Source organism: Nelumbo nucifera, chromosome 5, assembly GCF_055504915.1.
Source record: "Nelumbo nucifera cultivar China Antique chromosome 5, China Antique-T2T, whole genome shotgun sequence".
NCBI lineage: Eukaryota > Viridiplantae > Streptophyta > Magnoliopsida > Proteales > Nelumbonaceae > Nelumbo > Nelumbo nucifera.
Window position 1 is genome coordinate 46,279,638 of NC_142653.1, and position 22,316 is coordinate 46,301,953.

At 39.4% G+C, this 22,316-nt stretch overlaps 1 protein-coding gene across 4 annotated transcripts; it reads left to right on the forward strand.

Moving 5' to 3' along the window:
* Positions 1 to 2,102: 2,102 nt before the first annotated feature.
* Positions 2,103 to 20,120, forward strand: LOC104589322 (protein FAR1-RELATED SEQUENCE 5-like). 4 transcript variants are annotated; one of them, XR_016076548.1, is made up of 4 exons: positions 2,103 to 2,261; positions 2,367 to 2,477; positions 3,510 to 5,799; positions 13,507 to 20,120. XR_016076548.1 is itself a non-coding variant. In XM_010247598.3 (3 exons), the coding sequence occupies exon 3, from the start codon at positions 3,533 to 3,535 to the stop codon at positions 5,705 to 5,707; it is 2,175 nt and encodes a 724-aa protein (XP_010245900.1). In that variant the 5' UTR covers positions 2,103 to 2,261; positions 2,367 to 2,477; positions 3,510 to 3,532; the 3' UTR covers positions 5,708 to 5,976. The 4 variants fall into 4 exon arrangements, 2 of the variants coding, with proteins under 2 accessions (XP_010245900.1, XP_010245899.1); XR_016076549.1 differs by lacking the exon at positions 13,507 to 20,120 and adding an exon at positions 8,684 to 8,816; XM_010247598.3 differs by lacking the exon at positions 13,507 to 20,120 and having other exon boundaries at positions 3,510 to 5,976.
* The last annotated feature ends 2,196 nt before the right edge of the window (positions 20,121 to 22,316 follow it).

Below are 22,316 nucleotides of genomic sequence, written 5' to 3' on the forward strand. Positions count from 1 at the left end.
GCGGGCTAGGTGGCTCCCGAGGAGTAGTCTATCCCGCCGAGTTACCGGATTGAACTCGATGTGACTTTCCCATCGAGTTGCGGCTGTGCCTGCTGTGCTGTCGCGCTGAGTCATCGCTTGAGCAAGGTCATGCCCCCATGCTACGAAGTCGGGCCAAATCACCCTCCATCACCAGCAGCTGAGGGAATTGCTGCTGGTAGTGGTATTGGGAGACATGGTGCAACACTTGCTGTTGGTAAAACTAGTGTTGCTGGAGCTGCTGCACTTGGGCTTGCATGGCCCGCATGCACTGCATCAAATCGTCGACTTGGTTCTGGCTGGTCACTGGAGGGATGACAGTCGGTTCAGCAAAGGTCGTTTCAATAGAGGGAGGAAGGGGAACACCCACAGGCGCCGTTGTTCGCGGCACGTTCAGACTGGGGACTCCGTCCACTGAGAGGGGAATGGTGAACTGCCCAATGCAGACCGTGGGAACCTGGGGTTGTTCCCTGGCGTTATCCATCTCCATGCTGCATCCGATATTGCTTGAGGAAGCCATGAGTACTGAGTTTTCAGAGAAGAAAGAATTGTGAAGGTTTAGAGGAAGGCTTTTAGAAGCGATTCCCACAGACGATGCCAAATGATGGTGCGCAATCCGGTCACTCCTAGTTGGCGCTCGCGTGGCTTCCGAAGGGTACTTGAGATGAAGAAGAAGAATCCCCGGGGGCTTGCTCAATGGGAACACTCCAACACTTAAGTTAGTATTCTATGGAAGAAGCAAGGAGAAGGTGATGGCTAAGAGTGCATATAGCGTGAGTGATAGAAGATACCTCGTTCTTTGAGAATAGGCTCCTTATAAGAGAATTCCGTTGCACCAGGCTCACTGGCCTCTGACAGGACAGGTATAACCATCACTATCATCCTATCGTAGCCATTACAGGCAGGGCTGAGGTGGCACGCGCGGGGCCGTCATTGCAGGGTACGTGCCTGTCAGGTGTAAGGCACCCTCTAAAGGTGGCAGGCACGACGCTGTCTGATGAGGGACATGGCTGCTGACCCCAGATTTGTCGGGTACGGTGGTCGGGCAGGAGATCTTCCTGTGATATGCCGAACTACTCTTTCACGAGTTACCCTGTGCCGGGCTATCCCGTAAGCGACGGGCTGCCTGTGGCAAGCTATGTCGAGCTGTCTGACTCGAGGTGTCTTCCCCTCGGGGCATCTAGAGGCGGGTCGGTGTGTTCCTTTCTGGGAGTGGCCTGAGATCCACTGGTGGGGCTCGGTTATTAGGAGAGGTCAGGGGGCCCCGAGCTCGGAGGCAGCTCTGGGTGCCTTAGCCCCGGGGAGGAGACGCGGGCTAGGCGGCTCACGACGAGTAGTTTATCCCGCCGAGTTACCGGATTAAACTCGGTGTGACTTTCCCACAGAGTTGCGACTGTGCCTGTTTTGTTGTCACGCTGAGTCATCGCTTGAGCAAGGTCACGCCCCCGTGCTACGAAGTCGGGCCAAATCACCCTCCATCACCGACAAAGACACAATAACAATATTTCGAAGAAACGAATAAAACAAACCAGGGAAGAAGGGAAGGCCATGGTCATTGATACCTTTGAGGGTTCTGAAGTGGGAAAAGAGAGAATGTTTGAACTTTGAACTTTGAAGGAGAAAAAGGGTTCCCTCCTTTACGAAGCAAATGATCAACTGAGCAAGCGACGCGGCCGTAGCCCATGGGAAGTGGCTATTAGCGAAGTGCTCGAGCCATTCTTTTCCCTCTGATTCTCTCCCTCAGTTGCAGCCATGTTCGACCGCCCACGGCAGTTTAAACGGTTGGGACCATTATTGTTGTAGCCAAAGCTACGACGAACGAATCTGGAACAGGCCAAGTCTCGGACTCATCTGTCTTAATCGCGGACCTGAAAAGAAAGTTAAATTTTACAGCAGAAAACTGTTGCAGGTACGAAAAGGGAGAGAAACTTTTCGCGCCTTTATTAAAGACGAGGAAGGCTGCGATTGACAATTTGGCAGTTAACGGTTGGGCCACGTCGCCCTTATTTAAGAGAATCTTGAACTTCACACGAAAGTGGGCGACGTGGCCTTTTACTAGCCGGTCGATAGTCTACGCTCCTCTAACAAAGGTAAAGGAGCGAAAAAGTGGTATCGGGAGAGACGAGAGCTGAAGAACCGAGCGAGAAGGAGAGAGCTGAAGAGGTAGGAAGGGTTTTAGCTTACTCTGCATCACATCGATTTAGCAGAGAGTCGATTGATTCTTTTTCCAAATCGCTGTGAAGGTAAGAAAACTCGCCTCTTTGTTTTGTTTTATTTTTTCCCTTTCTTTCTTCTTTTAGTGATAGTCCTGACTAGCTCCTCTCCCTTTCTCTCCTCTCTTGCTGTAGGCTGAGAGCAGGAATGTTTCTTTTCTGGTTGTGTAGAGACGAGACCTGACGAGGGTTGTCGTTTTAGCAAAAAAGAAAACGAGGATCGTCGACTTTCCAGTCTCAGAGCGCGTCAGTTTATTTTTATTTTTTTTTGGGTTTTGTGTTCTTCTCTTTTCGTCTTTACTTTGGGCTTGATTGGTGGCTTTGGGTTTGAGTGATTGGCGTTTGTATTGTTGAAGAAGTGGGTAATTTTGTCTAGTTCAACTGAAGTAGTAGGATTTTGCCAATCCAGAAAGAAAGAAAGGAAATTGGAAGTAATAATCACACTTTGGTTGCAATTGGTAGAGGTCAGGCATTAGTAAGCATTAGAGAGGATAATATAATGGGTTTTACTACATTTGGTGAATTGGGTCTGAACGAGTCAAGGAAAATAATCCCATTGTTGATTAATTAACTTTGCAGATAGGAACTATTTTGATAATATTCAGTATGGGAGGTAACCTGGTTTGGCTGATTTTCGGGGTATAGTTACTTAGTATTGAACAGTGTGATTTTTCTGGTTACTTCACCTGACTGGTTGATGGGAGTTTCTTGTTTTCTTAAATGGGTAGAAGCTGGAGCCCGCAATTGATATGGTACATGGATGTTGATTAGTTCAATTAAATGTTGGGGAAGTTATCATGAGAGAAGGCTTTCTACCAACTTTGTTGCACGGTTGTTTGTGATCCTTGTTATTTTTGTTGTAGTATCAATATGGCTACTCTTAGACATTTGACCACATTTTAACCATTACACCAAGCTGTGGCACCTGGTAGCGCTCAGACATAAGAAGGAAAAATTAGAAAGATAAAGATAGATCTGAGAAGAAATATGAAGCAAGAGAAAATATAAATAAGAAATAAGAGAAATAAAAGTGTTGCAGTCTTGGTTCCTTTACTGGTTTATGTTCTCTTGGGTTTTCCTGGGGTGTTTTTGCTGTTGTATTTTGTGGTATTATTTGCATTAAAAATCATGTTCCTGTGCATTATTGTTATTTCATTTTCTCCTACTGTAGGCCCAGATGTAGAAAGTGCATTTTATTAAAATCTATGTACATAATTTTCTGGTAAAGAAATTATTCTAGTTAATAGGGGAATAATTATTTATTTCTTTTCTTTTCAGGAATAGAACCATTTCTTCTTAAAATGAGTGGTGAAGATCATGTTATATCAAACAGTCAAACTGAAGAGGGTACAGAGATGGAATGCACATCTGCACGTAGACTTGACTCGTGCAATGCCTCACAGTCAAATGCTCCTATAGAAAAAGTAGGCCAGAAAGATTGGGAACCAAAAGTAGGGATGATATTTGAAACATGGAGTGATGCATATCATTTCTATTGTGAATATGCTAAAAATGTGGGTTTTAGTGTCCGAATACAGGGGGGAAACAAATCCAAATCTGGTGTTTTCAAAAATAGATTATTTGTTTGTTCTTTTGAAGGCCATCGTGCCTTTGATAAACGACGAATTCATGTGAAATATCGTCGTGACAATAGAAGAACTGGTTGTGAAGCACAATTAACCATTGTGTTGCAAGATAATGGAAAATATTGTGTGTCCAAATTTGAAGGAACCCACAATCATCCTGTTCTAAACCCAAGAATATCACACATGCTAAGGACACAGGGAAAAGTAACAGTAGCAGATGCCACTCATTCCAAGCTTTCCAATAGTCCAGGAATACATCCAAAACCTAAATTGATATTGCCAAAACCAACCTTAGAATCTGTGAATAAACAAGCTGGGGAATTTCAGAATCTTGGGCTCACTCATGCTGATTATAACAATTATTTGTTAGCAAAGAGGAAGAGGGGAATGTCAGTAGGAGGTGAACAAGTTGAAAGACTTCAAAATCTTGAGTTTTCTCATGGTGACTATAATAACTATTTGGATGCAAAAAGGAAGAGGGAAATGGAAAAAGGAGGTGCAGGAGTTATATTGAAATACTTTGAGAAAATGCAAGAAGAGAGTAGGTCATCCTTCCATTCAATACAACTTGATGCAACAGATCAAATAACTAACATCTTTTGGGCAGATGCAAGGATGGTGGTTGACTACAATTGTTTTGGTGATGTTGTTTGTTTTGATACTACCTTTAGAACAAATGATGAGGAACCACTATTTGCACTTTTTCTTGGAGTTAACCATCATAAGCAAACTGTAATTTTTGGAGCTGCACTATTATATGATGAGACTATCAACTCCTTTAAGTGGGTTTTTCAATCCTTTTTGAAGGCAATGTCTGGAAAACAACCAAAGACAGTTCTTACTGACCAAGATGCAGCAATAACAAATGTAATCAAACAGATTTTTCCAGAAGCAGGTCATCGTTTTTGTATATGGCACATACATCAAAATGCAATTAAGCGTTTGGCAACTATTTTTTCTTCTTCTTCTTCTTTCGAGAAAGACTTTAGTAGATGCATATATGAATGTGAGGAAGAGGAAGGTTTTTTTGCAGCATGGAACGAGTTGCTTATAAAATATGATCTAAAAGAAAATATTTGGTTGCAAGGATTATTTGAAGTGAAAAAGAAGTGGGCCCTACCATATGGACGGAATCAATTTTGTGCTGATATGAAAAGCACACAAAGGAGTGAGAACATTGATAATTCATGGAGAGGATACTTGAAATTGGCCTCTACTTTATCTCAAATTTTTAAGCAATTTGAAAAGGCTGTAGCAAATTGTCGTTTAAAAGAATTGGAAATGGATATCAAAATGAGCCAAAGTGTCTCCCATTTGCCTTTCCCAATTCAGATGTTGAAGCAGGTTGCATCTATATACACACCAACAGTCTATAAGGTGTTTGAAAAGGAATATTCAGAAGCTCTTGATTCTGTTATTTTAAGTAAGGTTGAGGCTGGAACAACAATTAAGTATAGAGTGAAATATTGCAATAGACCTTATGAACATGTTGTTACGTTTGACTCATCAAATCTAGCAATTGTATGCAGTTGTAAGAAGTTTGAGTTTGTGGGAATTGTTTGTTCTCATGCATTATATATTCTTTTAGAAAGACAAGTGAAACTACTCCCACCACAATACATCTTAAAGAGATGGACAAGATATGCAAAATATGGACCTCTAATTGATTATCGTGGTTGTGCAATTGAACTTGAGCCTAATGTTGGATACTCCATGATGTTTAAAGAGTTACAGAGAGTATGTGGAGAGGCATCAGCACGTGCTGCAGAGGACAAAAAAGCTTTTTTATTTTTATTAGATGTGTATAAGCATGCACGTCAGGGGTTGGAAGAAATATTGAAGAACAGAAGTGCTCCAGAATATGGGGTGGACTTGTCATCCTTCTTTTGATTTTCTATTCCTAATGGTCATGGCTAAGCATTTTGGATGAAAATTTCATGGAGGAGGCAGCAAAGTTTCTTTTTAGTTTTTCTTATTTCGGGGTGAGTATCTTGTAGATTAGTGCTTTTTGTTGACAAATTATGTTGTTGATTGTCTCCTTGAAGTAAAGATTGATTTTTTTTTTCCATTATCTATCATTGATGACCTTAGAAAATACTAGATTTTCCTAATCTAAGCCGTGTTTCTTCTGTTAATGTCAATATTGAGTGTTTTGTTTCTCTCTCTCTCTCTCTCTTTTAATTTTATCTAATTCTCATAAAACTATGTGCCTTTTGCTTGTTGTATTGCATGTTTGTTTTCATTCATGGAAAAATTCAACTTTTGGACATTCTCAAATTCTCTATTGGAATAACCTTAGATTCTTTCTATTTATTAATAAAAATAACCTTAAATGCCTTTTGTATCATCATTTAGTTAAGTTAGATTGGTAGAAAACAATGGAAGATTAAGAACAAAAACTTCAGCCTATGTTTTGTTGTATAAAAAAGGAGGATATACATTTTACTTTTCAAATTACCTTACTGTATTTGAGCAGTTTATTGCCTTTTGGTAGTTGGTAGTTGGTCTTCTAACATGTGCAAAAAGTGTGCATCTTGGATTGAAATTAAACTCCCAGACTGAGTGACATTTGTTAGGTTGAGGGGTTTTATGTATTGATGGTTCGACTGATAAGTGTTCTTATTAGTCTGTAATTGTGTTTAAGTTGTTATGTATTGGGCCTGTGTTAATGGGCCTAAGTTTATTTGTTATTTTAAGTAGTCTGGGTGTCCCATCACTAATCAGGGGCATTCCAGACATTTCCTGTAACATTGTACTATAGTCTAATATAAATAATAGTATTGTCGACTGGGTTATTAAGTTCAACATTATCAGCACCTCTTGGTCTTCTTCTCTCTTCTACTTCTTCGACTGCAACATTTCAACTTTCATGGTATCAGAGCATTGAGCACTTTCCTGGTTGCAACAGACGCCATCTCTTCTCTCTTGCTGTCTTTCTTTCTTTGTTTTATCTTGGTTGCTGCGGTGAAACCCTAGGGTTGCAGGAGAACACTACAAGGTTCGAACCTAGGGTTTCCCTTGGTTGTAGGGCGCAAGGGAAGAAGACCCAGAAGTTGATGTCCTACTAGACTGTTTCTAGTAGTTAGTAGCTATTCGGCTGCCAAGAGAGGTCTGTATAGGACAGACCTAGTTTGAGGACTGATTTCTGCAGTCCTAGTATTGGCTGTAGAGGGAGGAACACTCTCTACAGTTGCAGTAATCGAAGCTTAAGAGAAGTTTGCATAGTGCAGTGGTGTGAGCTCTCAGTTTCAGGTCAGTTTCTTGCTCACAATACACCTAATTTGCTGCTGTTACTGAACTACTTCAGAGCTGTGTCAGTCTCGGCAAGTCTGAAACAGTGTTGTGGGCTATCAAAACCTTCTTCAATACTGCAACTAGTCTCTTTTCAGCACTGTTATCACTTCGACTAGTCTCAACAGTGTTGTCTACACAGTGTCTGCAGCCAAGATGTCTTCAGTATCAGGAGAAGTCTCTTCTAGAGATAACAGACCTGGTGGGAGGTCTTCAAACCTGGAAAACCCGAATCTGCACAACTTGCAGATTACAAGTGTGCTGCTGGATGAATACAACTTCAGGGAGTGGTCAGTTTCTGCAATGCTTTTTATTACTTCCCGTGACCTCACGGGCTACTTAGATGGGAATAAGAAGGAACCTGGAGTTGGCAGTACGGAGTATGCAGTGTGGCGCAAGGAGAATGCCACAGTTATGTCCTGGTTGCTTGCCTCTATGACTCCACGAGTTGCTAGGACTGTTCAACACTTTCCCACAGTAGCCAAGATTTGGGAAAAAGTGTCTAAAACCTATGGACAGAGGAAAAATAATGCTAGAATCTACATATTGAATCAAGACATTGCTGCCTTAAGGCAAGGGGATATGACAGTTGCAACATACTTTACAACTCTGAAAGGACTTTGGGAAGAACTTGACCATCACTTGATTTTGGTATGGGAAAATGCCAGGGACAAGGAGAGACATGATAAGCAGGTTGAAGAGAGCAGAGCCTTTAAGTTCTTGGCTAGCCTGGACCTAGTGTATGAGGGCATAAGGTCACAAATTCTAGGAAGAGATGAACTGCCCGAGTTACACCATGTTTATTATCTGGTAAGGAATGAAGAAGTGAGGAGAAAGGAGATGCAAGTTGACTCTTAGATTCAACTAGCTGAACAACTTGGAGACCATTCAGCCCTGATTTCTACCAAGGGAAACATACATCCAGAAAAGAAGCATCTTAAGTGCACTCATTGTGGGGGTGAGAGACATGTGAAAGAAAAGTGTTGGGTCCTGTATCCACACTTGAAGCCAACTGCATTGAGAAAGGACAAGAAGCAACAGAAGAGTCATGCGGCAAGTGGGAACCTTGTCACTAGTAACAATGGTGACAACTCACAGAGTATACCAATAGTGACTTCTTCTCCCATGGGGCAGGTTGCTGATTCCTCTGGAGCCGATGCCTTGGGCTTCACTGCTAGTGAGGTAGAGGTCCTTAGCCGGGCTTTAGCCCGTCTAAGGAGAAATTCTTTTGCTTACTCCTCTCTTGCCAGATCAGGTATAGTCTCTGCCTTTAGTGCAACTAGTTCTATTGACTCTACTTCTTGGGTTATTGATTCCGATGCAACTGACCACATGACATGTATGTCCTCCTTATTCTCTTCATATCAATTGTTGTCTGGTCAGGATAAGATGAGAGTTATTGGCGGGTCTTTCTTCACCATCTCTGGAAAAGGGGTGGTTGACCTAAGCAAGGACCTCTCTCTTAAATCAGTCCTACATGTTCCCAGTCTCACCTCAAATCTTTTGTCTGTTTCAAAACTTACCAATAATTTGAACTGTAGTATAACATTTTTTCCTACTCATTGTGTCTTTCAGGATAGGTTGACGAGGAGAACGATTGGGAGCGGTCATGAGTATGGAGGCCTCTACTATTTTGATGCAAACATCCGTTCAGCCTTACAAGCCTTACTGCTAGTAGTCCGGAGAGTGTGGAGTCAATAGCTAGGTTGCATCTGTGGCATGTTAGGCTAGGTCATATACCTTTCTCTTCATTAGAAATGTTGTTTCTCGAATTGTTTAAGGGCATTTCAAGTCAGAGTTTAGTTTGTGAAGTATGTCAAATGTCAAAACAATGTAGAACTATTTATCCAATTTCTAGTAATGAAATTCGAGCTCCTTTTGATTTTGGTTCATTCTGATGTTTGGGGCCCTTCACCTATTGTTTCTATTGATGGCTTTCGTTACTTTATCAGTTTTATTGACCACTACTCTCAATGCACATGGATCTACCTGTTAAAAGGACGAGATGAAGTGCCACGGATAACTATGACATTTTGCAAAATGATTGAAACACAATTTGATAAGAAGATTAAGCAATTCCGGTCAGATAATGCTGCTGAATATTTTGAAAAATCCTTGAACTTATTCATGGAAGATGTTGGCATGTTACATCAATCATCCTGTGCTTATACCCCTCAGCAGAATGGGGTTGTTGAGCGCAAGAATAGACATCTATTGGAGACAGCTCAAGCCTTACTATTCCAGAACAAGGTTCCCAAGCAATACTGGTCTCAAGCTGTACTTACTGCATCATATCTGATAAATCGGATGCCATCTAAGGTGTTGGGTATGAAAACCCCTTTCTCTGTTCTGTGTCCTAGTCTTCCAGACTTCCCTCTTCCTCTACGGGTCTTTGGCTGTATATGTTTCATACATGTGAAGGATCCAAAGAAGACCAAGCTGGATCCTCGGGCTACGAAAGCAATATTTTTGGGGTATTCTCCTACACGAAAGGGTTACAAGTGTTATGATCCTGTCTCCAAGAGAAAGTATGTTACCAAAGATGTGGTCTTTTTTGAGTCTCAACCCTATTTTCAGTCTTCTCAGAATCCTCTTCAGGGGGAGACTAGTGAGATAGAAAAGGATTCTCATTCTCCCTCTTTTTTTGTTCCCCTATTTGCCTCGGGCCTTCCATCCTCTTCTTCTACTCGTAATTGTGGCATCCCGGGTCAACCTAGTGAGGCTTCCACTATGCCGGTTACTTCTCCTGATACTACAGATGTCCCTAAAGGCTCCAGTAGGCAACAGAAAGAGATACGAATCACCTACAACAGAAGGAAAAATGACCCTCAAACTCATGATAGCAACCAGTTGGACTCGGATCAATCTATCTCTGTAATCCAAGGTAATTCCAACACTCATACTTCTGATTTGGACCTTCCTATTGCTCTCCGTAAGCCTATCCGTTCTTGTACCACTCTGCATCCCATTGCTGATTTTGTTTCTTACTCACATTTATCTCCAGCCTATCACTCCTTTGTGTCTGCTCTTTCCTCTGTTCATGTTCCTTCTAGGTACTCAGAGGCCGTGCCTGATCCAAGGTGGAAAGAAGTTATGAATGAAGAAATGAAAGTCCTAATGAAAGCAAGAACTTGGGAATTAGTGGATCTGCCAGAGGGGAAGAGCACTGTTGGGTGCAAGTGGGTGTTTACTATAAAGCATAGGGAGGACGGGTCCATTGAAAGGTACAAGGCCAGGCTTGTGGCAAAGGGGTTTACTCAGAAATAAGGGATTGACTATAAAGAAACCTTTGCCCTAGTAGCAAAGCTCAACACAATTCGGGTTCTATTGTCATTAGCAGCAAATTTTTCATTGGAACTTCATCAACTGGATGTGAAGAATGCCTTCCTAAATGGTGACATTCATGAAGAGGTATTTATGGAACCTCCACCAGGCTATGACTTTGATAGAAAGGTGTGTAAACTGAGGAAAGCATTATATGGTTTAAAGCAGTCTCCTCGTGCATGGTTTGAGAGGCTTTGTGGGGCCATGAAGAAAGTTGAGTACACTTAGAGTGGTGCAGACCATACCTTATTCATAAGGCGACAGGATAGCAAACTTACAACACACTTTGTTTATGTGGATGATATAGTGATTACTGGGAATGACTTGGAAGAGATCAAAAGATTGAAGGAGTTTTTAGCCTCTGAATTTGAGATCAAAGACTTGGGCCATTTGAGATATTTTCTCGGGATTGAAGTTGCTAGGTCAAGAGAGGGGATTTACATATGTCAGCAGAAGTATGTTCTTGACCTTCTAGAGGAGACATGCATGATAAGGTGTAGACTAGCAGATACTCCAATAGAACAGAATCATGGCTTATAGGAATCAGTAGGGGAGGACTACTGTGATAGAGAGAGATACCAAAAATTGGTAGGGAAGCTGATATATTTATCTCTCACTCGACCAGATATTGCTTATGCGGTGCATGTTGTCAATCAGTTCATGCACTCTCCAAAGATCCCTCATATGAAAGCAGTTGAAAGGATTCTCAGGTACTTGAAGACTAGCCCAGGAAAGGGAATTCTATTAAAAAAAACAATAAAATTGAAATTGAAGCTTATACTGATGCAGATTGGGCCGGTTCTGTTGGGGACAAAAAATCAACTTCAGGTTATTGTACATTTGTGGGAGGGAACCTAGTTACATGGCGTAGTAAGAAGCAGAATGTTATTGCTAGATCAAGTGTGGAAGCTGAATATCGAGCTATGGCTCACGGGGTTGCTGAACTCTTATGGCTCAGGACTCTTCTAAATGAGCTTGGCATTAAAGCTGAGGGTCCTCTCAGACTGTATTGTGACAACAAGGTGGCCATCAACATTGCAAATAACCCTATGCAACATGACAGGACAAAACATATTGAGATTGATCGACATTTTGTTAGAGAGAGAATATTCTCGGGAGAACTCTGCATTCCTTATACTCCATCTGAGATGCAAATTGCAGATGTACTAACTAAAGGGTTGGCTGCAGCAAAATTCATGGACCTTCTTGGCAAGCTAAACATGATTGACATCCATGCTTAGCTTGAGGGGGAGTGTTAGGTTGAGGGGTTTTATGTATTGATGGTTCGGCTGATAAGTGTTCTTATTAGTTTGTATTTTTGTTTAAGTTGTTATGTACTGGGCCTGTGTTAATGGGCCTAAGTTTATTTGTTGTTTTAAGTAGTCTGGGTGTCCCATCACTAATCAGGGGCTTTCCAGACATTTCCTGTAACATTGTACTATAGTCTAATATAAATAATAGTACTGTCGACTGGGTTATTAAGTTCGACATTATCAACACCTCTTGGTCTTCTTCTCTCTTCTACTTCTTCGACTGCAACATTTCAGCTTTCAACATTTTTCATGATAACAATGAAACACAAAGGCAGTTTAATGTGGCTTAAAATTGCTTTCTTAGTTCCTTCTGAATAGAATGTAATCAGGGAATTGTTTGATCCAAGAGGAAAGACAAAATATCAATGTCCATATAGGTCTCCAGACTCTCCAAGATTTCTCATTCTAAGAACTGGATGAATTCCATTTATGTGTGATAATCTCTTTTCTCGAGTCTCTCCATCAATGGAAGGAAAAGATAGGGAAAAAAAAGCTAAAAACAGAATGAGGAAATTTAGAAGAAATGGAAATTATTATGTGTTTATTTCTTATTTTCGTTATCTCCATTAGATAATGATGGAAACTATATGCATTGAACAACACATAAGATAACATATGTAGGCATCATACTATGTTGGTGCTAGCATTAGGGGATAGACAGTGGCATATACAATGGAATTGGTAATTGAAGGTGACTCTAAATTAGTACTAGGGTGGCTGAAGGAACCAGAAACAGTGGTTTGGAAGTATAAGGATTCTATGAAAATATTTAAATGGTTAATTGGAGATATGATAACTATTGTTCAATGGGATTTTTTTTGGTAATTGGTGCTGTGCATCATTAATAACTTCCCCCTGACCCCTTTTTCTCGAAAGTGCTGGTTGGGGGATTTGATTCTGTGTCAATGCTGGAACAAACCAGCTAACACACTAACGAGCCAGCCCTCGGTTGGTTATTGTTCAATGGGAATGGAGGTCAGCAAATGGGTTAGCTATTTTTATTTTATTATTATTATTTTTTATTTTTTTGCAAAACAGGGAGTGCGTAAGTCTTAATTGCTTGTGATTCAATTGTAATTCAGATTATGTAAAGGGGGCTGCATCTCGCGCCTCTGTTTGAATGTTGTTACTGTAACACCTTTATTATTTTTAATAAAATATTCATCATTTATCGGAGGAAAACAAAACAATGGAGAAGATTGATGTACCTAGATTGCCATGTGATAAGAGAAGATTCAGAAATAACAGTTTTGATGGGTAGTCATGACCTTAAATGTAAATGTAGTAATGAACACCTTTGAATTGGCTGGTGATTTGAAGAAGGTGGAGTGCCTGTTCAGGCTGATGAAACAGGAAAGGATGAAAGTATGAAACTGAGTTGCATCACATGCTTTGTTCACAAGCTAGGCTTACAGGCAAGCAATCTTTAGAGGTGTCTTGAGGTTCATTGGGATCTCTGATCTGGTATTAGGTACCATCTTCTTCAACTGCTTAATCAATGCATGTAGGAGTATATGATGTGTAGGAGAGATGAAAGGTTTGTTGAAGATGGAGAATATAAAGTTAGTTTGAAAATATTAAAGGTTCAAGATAAGAGGGAAATTTATATACCTCCACCTTTTACTGATCTACACCCCACACCTTCAAATCCTGATCTGATATTGGCTACTATTTTCTTCAGATTCTTTTCTGTTTTTTTTTTTTTTTTTTTTTTTTTCCATTTAGTTCAGGGAATTCATTTCATCTCTTTCTTTGATGCAGGACCTCTTTTTGTTTGACAATGTGTTTTTCTTCTTTTTGCTTTGTACATCCCCACTATACAGTCTCTCATTGTACATGGAGTCATGGATTGCCGTATACTTCTGGGTTAGTTGATCAATACAATATATTACTTTACCTTTTCGAAAAAGAATATCAGAACCAAGTTAATCTTCCTCATTTTCATTACTATTAATCTTCACCTCATCTCTCTCATGCCCATTCTTCTGCTCCAGATCCTTTGCACTCTCAACATTATCTTTTTTACATGATCTAAGTCCATTGCAACAGAGATGATCCTTTGCACAGTTGATAGATGCCCCATAAATGCTCAAAGAGGAAGAATAACAATAGCTTAGCTCATCAATAACTACCTCTTCATCTACAGCCTTATTAATCTGCAGTAGACCCTTCCTCGTGATGTTGATTTTTCCTTCTCTTTAAGCCTACTGCTTCTTTCTTTTTTCTCTGCTCTCTTTTTTCTCTGACTTTCTACTTCCCCTCAATTTCCCACAATGCCTTTTTCAAGATTAACATGTGCCTCATTAAACTTCCCTAGATTTTCCTATTTTCGAACAGCTGTTCTCCATTATTATAAACAACCCTTCTCCTTTGACAGTCCACTGCTCTGATGATGTTTATAAATTCTTGATGGTTCCTCTTCTTCACTTTAAAACATTCTATAAAGTGTTCATTATTAAACATGTTTACTGATCAAACAAAAAATATTAAACATGTTTTCCCTTGGCATATCCCTGAATGAATTTCCAAAAGTTCCTTTCTTATCTGCCACATCATTGTTGCCCACCATCCCACCTTTCACCATCCCATGCATGGTGATTTGAGACTTCCCCCTTACTTGACCATCCCTTCTCCATATTGATTTTTGAAAATGATGGATCTTCACCTTCTACCACCAATCTGAGGTCATAAATTTCACTGGAAAACACCAAGCTTAATGTTACTAGGACCAAATACACAGCTTCGACCTCAATCAGCAATCTTTGCATTTGTAGTTCCTCCCAAGTTCTGTTCCTGTGGTCAAGTTTCCAGGACTGTGTCCACTACGCATGAAGGGATTTGTTTCTTCTTTTTTGTTTTGATAAATAACTGGAATTCAATCAACCATGAGAAACACTTTCTTAACAAATCGTCAAGACAAGGCCATTGTATACAAGCAACAAACTGAGAAAAAAAGTAAACAAAAATGAATTACAATGGTGCATTACAAGAAACTAAATGGAAGGGAAGATAAAATCTAAAGAAATTAATGGCAACAAACTATGGTATACTGGAGAAGTGAATACTAAGATGGTTTGGTGACATGCATGGAAGACCATATATAGCACCCATAAGAAGAAGAAATCTGTTGCAAGTTGGAGGGGCTAGGGGCAGACCTAAAAGGTCATAAGTTGAAGTATTAATAAATGATTTAAGCACTTATAATTTAATTATGGATATGGTACTAAACAGAATGGAATGGTGAAATTGGATTCATGTAACCGAATCCCATATGGTTGGCTCAGGCTTAGATGATGAATGATGAATGAATTGAAACACAGCCCCAATACATAGACTATCTTTGAACCCCTTCCTTGCTCCTTAGCTAGACCATCTACCAAATTGTTTGCAGATCTCTTAACCCAATTGACTTGAATTATTATTTCTTTTGATAGCCATTTGAATCATGTGAAGTCATTCCTTCTCCCCTCTTCAGCTAGCTCACAACTATTCTCGAGTCACCTTCTATAATCAATCTTTCAATACCCAATTCTTTTGCTTTCTCCACCCCAAAAACTGTTGCCAAGAATTCTGATCTGAGTACATCACCTTGTCCAATTGAACCTGAATACAATGAGAGTATATTTCCTTTCCCATCCCTTATTACCCCACCTATACCTGATACTCCTGGATTACCCACAAAACTACCGCCAAAATTCAGCTTCTTCCAACCGCAACTTGGTGGTGACCAAATCACAAAGGGTTTTTGTCTTCTAGAGGAAGAACCAGCTATTGCACCCCAAGACTTAAAAAAGTCGTCAACCTAGAATCCAGAAGAGATTCAAGGTTCTTGCCCAATGCACTACTCTTAGGGTAATTACCTCTATCAGAACTTCCTTGCTTCTTTCTTTGCCTTCAAAGATCCTTAGATTCTTTCTTCCCATACCAACCATACCACCGCTGCTCTCATGCATCTCCACAAGGTCCTACCCCTTCTCTTAGTGCAACTAGGAAGTAGACGGGCTAAACAACCCTTCCAAGCTAACAGGAGGGGACCACCTGCATCCAAAAAGAGAAAAAAACCTTTCCAAATACAGCCAATAAAAGGACAGGAGATTAAGAGATGAAAAGCAGTCTCACCCTTCAACTTACATGAAAAACACCAGCTGGGGGACAAGCACCAGTTTGGTCTTTTCCCTTGGATCATATAACAAGTGTTTATACAACCATGAAACACTTCCCAACATAAGGCACTGAATTTTGGTGGAATGGGGGGACACCAAATTTCCTTAACAAGGAAAGAAGGAGATGGTGAAGAGGCTACAAGGGTATTGAAGAAAGACTTACAAGAGAAAAGCCCTACAGATTTAGGAGCCCAAACCTTAGTATCCATACCATTTGGGCTAGGAGCCCAAACCTTTGGAGAGAGATCAGATTAAGTAGAAGCTTAATTTTGGATACACATGCTCTAGTTTGAATTCTATTAGAGCTGCTGCTGTGGCTCTATTGAAGTCCATTTGGGCTGCTGCCTATTGGAGCAATTTTTTCCATCTTTTTTCTCACCATTCAGCAACATTAGTAGTCTAGCACACAGTCCAGCAACGTTCTCATCTGTTAAATAACCTTCCTAATATCTAAAATTAGAAACCAAAAAGAGCCTGGGCCCCCACCCACCTCTAAACAGTCAGAGCAAAAAGTAAAAAAACAACCTTGATAACATGGGAAGAAAAATATTGGATCAAATTTATGGCAATTTAGGTTATTGAAGAAGAGTGAAAAGAGGAGAGGAGGTTGGGTTGGAGATTATTAATTTTGAGGTCTCCTCTCTCTCTCTCTCTCTCTCTCTCTCTCTCTCTCTAGGGGTTACCAAAAATTAAAAAGGAAAAAAAAGTCCAGAAGAAAAGGAAGAAAGAAGGGAAGGGAAGAAGATTTTGACTTGAGTAATTGGCTACCTAGTAGAGAAAGGAAAAATTTTGTCTGAGAGTTCAGATTGTTGTCTTCATTTGCGAGGCACTTATCTCCATGTTATGTGTAGAATGAGGACCTTACTTTTGACATATTCTGAAAGTTTACTTTCTAAGTTTGCTCAGCTGCTGCTTACAGAGGAAACCTTGGCTTGAACCCTTTTCAGTGGAAAGAGCTCCATGAATGTATTTCCGTTGAAACTAAAAGAAAGATTGAGCAATTCAATATTATTGAGATCAATTTCTTCCTTTAGAAGATATTAAAAATATGACTTGAAAATTCAAATAGTGGAATCCTTGGATCCATTCTGAGTGGAGCTACAAGAAATCTAAATGGCAATGAAAGTCATCTGTTAGACTGAAGTTATAAAAGAGAAGCCTAGAAAGTAACAAGTTTATACAGAGAAACTCATTTTACTTGTAAATCACTGCCTGAATTTTAATTAGTAGTACATACTAATTAATAACTGGCAAAGAATTTATTGTCTTTTGACCTTTAAAAGGTCTCCTTTGGGGTCTTTGTCTACTGTTAGACTTACAAGAGCCTTGAACGTATTCTCTTGTCTGTTTACAAAGAATAGTTAACCTATCTGTTTGTTGCAGTTCATTTAGGCCATGCTTGGACAAACTCCAAAGTTCATAGAAATACTCTGTTTCAGGGTTTCTAATACCCAGAAACAGTACAAATACAGAGGCTCCAAAAGATATTTACCTTCCAATGACATTGATTTTTAGATAGACAAACAGAAATTGGATATTTACCTTCTATTCTTCTCTAATTGTTTTCAACATTCTGTTGTCCTTGAGACTCAGGGTAGACTGGTCTGACATGGACAACAGCATTGAGTCTCATGGGCCGGAGACTCTTATGATGATTTTCTCTGATCCACTAGATTTAAATTTTGAATTGCACTGTCAAAGATCTGGTGGACAGACTGGTGTCAATTTTGAATTGCACTGTCAAAGATCATCCAAGCCTTATCCCAACTATATGGGGTCAGCTATACTTAGTCTTAATGGAACTGATAAAAGGTCAGGAATTGTTGGGGTGCCGCTGATCCTGTTGGGTTTAACCAGGAGGGTAGTTTAAATAAACCTGATGGATATATTGCAAATTGTAATAGGCAAAAGTTGAGCTCAAAATCACTTCACATAGATACTGTACCAGCAGTGAGACCACTTGAAGGCCATTAAAGGACGTCAGACTCTACAGGCCCTCAATGATAACAGGGACTTTTTCAAGGGTCCTGGGGGATTCGGAGGAATGGCCAGAAGCTTTATAGACAGAATGAAGTGAATTTGATCTCTTGGAGTCATTTCATGTCGGGGTTGGAACCTCATCTGTTATTGACTGTGGGGGAGGAGGACATATCCTTCATCTGCTTCCCAGTTTGTGAGTCTCCCTAAGCATGGTGGATTCACTGACTTGTCTTCCTTTTGGTTGGATCTGGTCAGGGTGGAACATGGTGCACTTCAGAATGGTTCCGTGTTGGCTAAGATTGTAATCCCTGGCAAGGAGGTTCCTAATTCTTTTGAATGGAGTGGTTAGTTACTGCTTTTTGGAAGGGTATTGATATAGTGATTGTTGGTGGGTTGATATGAATGATGTGTAAATCCATAAGGAGATTTTGAACTTTTCCTTTTTGAGTTGAAGTGTGAGGGACGGAGTTGCAGGGTGGTGATAACATGAAGGGAATGAATTTGACAGTGAAAACAGAAGTGGGTTGAGGCAGAGATTGAAGAAGAGGTGATCATAGATGAGCTTGTGAGTCTGGAAAGTCACTACTGGTGGATCATTTTGTTCACTGGGAAGCTCTAGTTACTAATAGACCTTTTCATGGGCTTGGCCGAGCTTTGTCTTTATATTAACATAAAACATTCAGGCCTGAGCTCAAGCCTAGCTCAACCATTGGGCCTAGGTCTTGGGTCCGAGCCCAGCCCTCATATAAAGCCCAAAGCCCAGTTAGAAAACTGGGAAAAAAGATTTTTTTTTTTTACTCAACAAAACTGATTTATTTATATTAAAAAAACCTCGAAACCCAAAAATAATGAAAGATCTCACTATAGCTTGAAAAAAGAGAAGAAAAACAATGAAAATAACATATTATATATTTTTAGACTGTATTTTATCCTTGTTATCCATTCTTGAAGGGGTCTTCCTAGAGCCAACAAAGGCAGACAATAGAATTTGGACACTAACTCCCTCGGGTTCTTTCACCTGTGCTTCTTTTTTTAAAGCCTTAATACAACCCTCTTCTATTGGTTTGTCCTTCCTTATTAAAGAGGAGTGTTGTCATCCTATACCTCCAAAGTTTGGGAGTTTCTGTTGGGAAACCTTTCTGGAAAGAGTTAATAGAGGAAATTTACTTAAAAGAAAAGGACCCAATAGTTGTTTGTCTCCCCACTGGTGTGCCCTCTGTAAAGCTGATGGTGAGTCTAGATATCATTTACTAATTTCCTGTCAATTTACTAAAGTCATTTGGGAATGGTTACTTCTTTGCAAAGCTTATTAACTTCCATGCCTAACTGGCCAACAAAAAGGGCTAAGATTATGTGGAGATGTATTAGGGCTGCAGTTTGTTGGACTGTTTGGGAGGAGAGAAATTCATGGATTTTTTTCAGAAAAGGAGAGAAGCTTGAAAGTAATTTTGGAGATCATCCATATTAAGGTGATATATTGGTTGAAAACTTCGGCCCTATTTGCAGAATTCTCAATTGATGAGTTGCTAAGAAACTGGAAGGAGATCGCAGAATTAGCTTCATCTAAGAAGGCCTCAAGCTCTATTGGATTCCTCCACCTCACGGTTTTACTAAACTGAATTTCAATGGCAGCAGTATGGGTAATCCAGGGCCATCCGGAATAGGGGGAGCAATAAGAGATGACAAAGGGAATTTGTTAGCTATGTTTTCTGGTCCAATAGGGGTGGGAGATTCCTTGAGGGCTGATTTACTAGCAGCTCTTGAAGGGGTACAAAAGGGTCAAGGACGTATTTTAATAAGTTGGTCATAGAAGGAGATTCTGAAGTTGTGGTGAACTGGCTAAAAGAGGATAACTCTAGGCTCTAGAATTATAGCAATGAAAAGAGGAAATTTAAGTGGTTGATAAGGACATTGAAATTCAATGCACATGGGTAAAGAGAAGTGTAAAGCCATTCGCAGATGGTCTAGGTACGCAAGGGGTCAATAGAAACTATTTTTTGGGTTGTGTTGTAATTGCTTTACTTTTGGTGTTCACTGGTTGTATTCAGGAGTTAAGATTGTTTAGCTCCCTTGCTTTGTAATTTTCATAATCTTAATACAATTCACTGTTATTGATAAAAAAAAGTATATAAAATATTCTTTTTGTTATATAATATATTATCAAGTTGGGATTGGGCTCGGGTCAGTGCTTTTTTGAGAAAGCTTAAGCCCAGCCCCAAAAAATGTTGGGCCTGATCTTGAGCCTGTGGTCCTAAATTTATGTCCAAGACTGACCTAGAACGGGCCGGGCTGGGCCTGTCAGGCTATCCAACCTATGAACAGGTCTAGTTACCAAGTCTGTGGGTCCCCTTATTGTGGGAGACTGGGAGTTGAATTGAGAATTGCTTAACTAGGGACCCAGAAAAAATGTTATTGAGAAGGATTTAGACCAAAAGCATGTAGTTTGAACAAGTTTCTAAGTATTAATATGTATCAGCAGATGTTTGTATTGGCTGATAAATATTGGGTTTTGAGGTTAGCATCATGTGGCAAGGTGGGAATGGCTAGTTTTGGTGTCATTCCACCCATATGCAGGTTAGCATCACCGTTTAACTGGCATTACCAAGCAAGTACCTACTTAAATTAGAACGTGGATAGCTTTTCCAAGAAGTACAGGTGATTAGATCATTCAGGAATATGTAGTAAAACAACATCAGGTCATATTTTATTATTTTATATATTAGGGAAAAAAAATACCAGAAAGCAGGGGAAATGGGAACCGGTCATCTAAACGGTTGTCTTTCACCTAATCTGGAATTGTTTAAGAACTGTAGATTCGGTCAGCAAATTGTTGATCGACCCGTAAAATGGTTTTCAGGTTAATTTTATATTTTAATTTTTAATATTTAATATTGCAATGGATTGATCCATTTAGATCGAACAGTTGAACCGCTATAAACTTTAACGCGACTCGCACTGATAAAATTTACACAATCAATTGAACCTCAGGAAGTTAGCTAGAATTACAGTGGTTATTTCCACTTAGAATCTCAAATTTTACATTGTAATTTGTAAAAATGGAAAAGAGCAAACAGACCAACTATAAGATCTCATGGAAATAAAATGTAGGGTAAATTACTAGAACCTCCCCTGAAGTTTCTGACCATTGTTAAAATCTCTCTTAAAGTTTAGTAATTGCAATCACCTTCTCTGAATTTTCTGATACAGTTGCAAGTAGACCCCTTCTGGTAAAATCTTCTAAGAAAAGGCATTGGAATGTCTAAAATACTCGTGCAATTATTATGACAACAATACAAATTTTATGACAACAAAAATCAGTAAATTTGAAAAATAAGTCAATTTTAGAAAAGAGATTGGAAGGATTTGCAGTAATGACTCGTGAAGAAAAACACTTAAAAAATAAATATTTTTGTTGAAGTAACTGCATGGGTATCTTGGAGATTTTCATGAAGATTCTACCGGAAGGGATCCGATTGCAATTATGTAAGAAAGTTTGGGGGAGGTTTCAGCAACAACCAGAAACTTCAGTGGAGGTTTTATCAATTTATCCTAAAATCTAAGCATAAAGGCTAATAAATGGTCAGGTTTGGGCCGGCTCAGAGTGGATACGGTCCCAAACAGATAAAGAAACCATATTGGCCCAGTCCCAATCCAGACGGTTATAGATCAAAACTAGACCAATTACCACTTGGGCTTATCAGAGTCTAGCCTTAATCCTTATAGCTGACAAGCTTGTTCTGGCAGTTGGGCAATCAACCTGCTAATTCTCTTGCTCTCTTTTTATAAAAATATCTTGCATATCCTCTATAAAATGATTAGACAATTTAGTAATGGTAGACTACAAAGAACATGTTATGGAGGTTATCTTTGATGTTACTCAATGTTGGTCTTGGTTATGGCCAAGGTTTAAAGTATTGGAAACGCTATGCATGTCAGAAAGGCAAATTTAAGAGACATATCGGGATACGCCTTAGATACATATGGATGCAGACAAAAAATTAAGATACACATAAAAATACATGAAAATGCTATAAATACTCTAATAAATCATAAATAAACATCAATATCACTAAATATAAAACTTAAATGAGCTATTTATACATAACATACGGGAACAAAAATATATTATTTAATAAAATAATTAATTCAGTTCCAATCTTCCAAGTTCCAACTTTAAATTTTAAATCTATTATAATTTACAAATTCAACATTTGAATCCCATTATGATGTTTGAAAGTTAAAACTTTACATGAAGTCATGAATCACATAAAAGTTCAATTATTATATATATGATCCAATTTTAGGTGTTAATGTGTTACTAAATTAATTTTCAATTGTTATTATGAAAATTTTTATTTTTTTCAATTATTATCTAATACAATTATCCAATTAAACAAGTAATAACTGTTTTCATATTTTTGGGGCCAC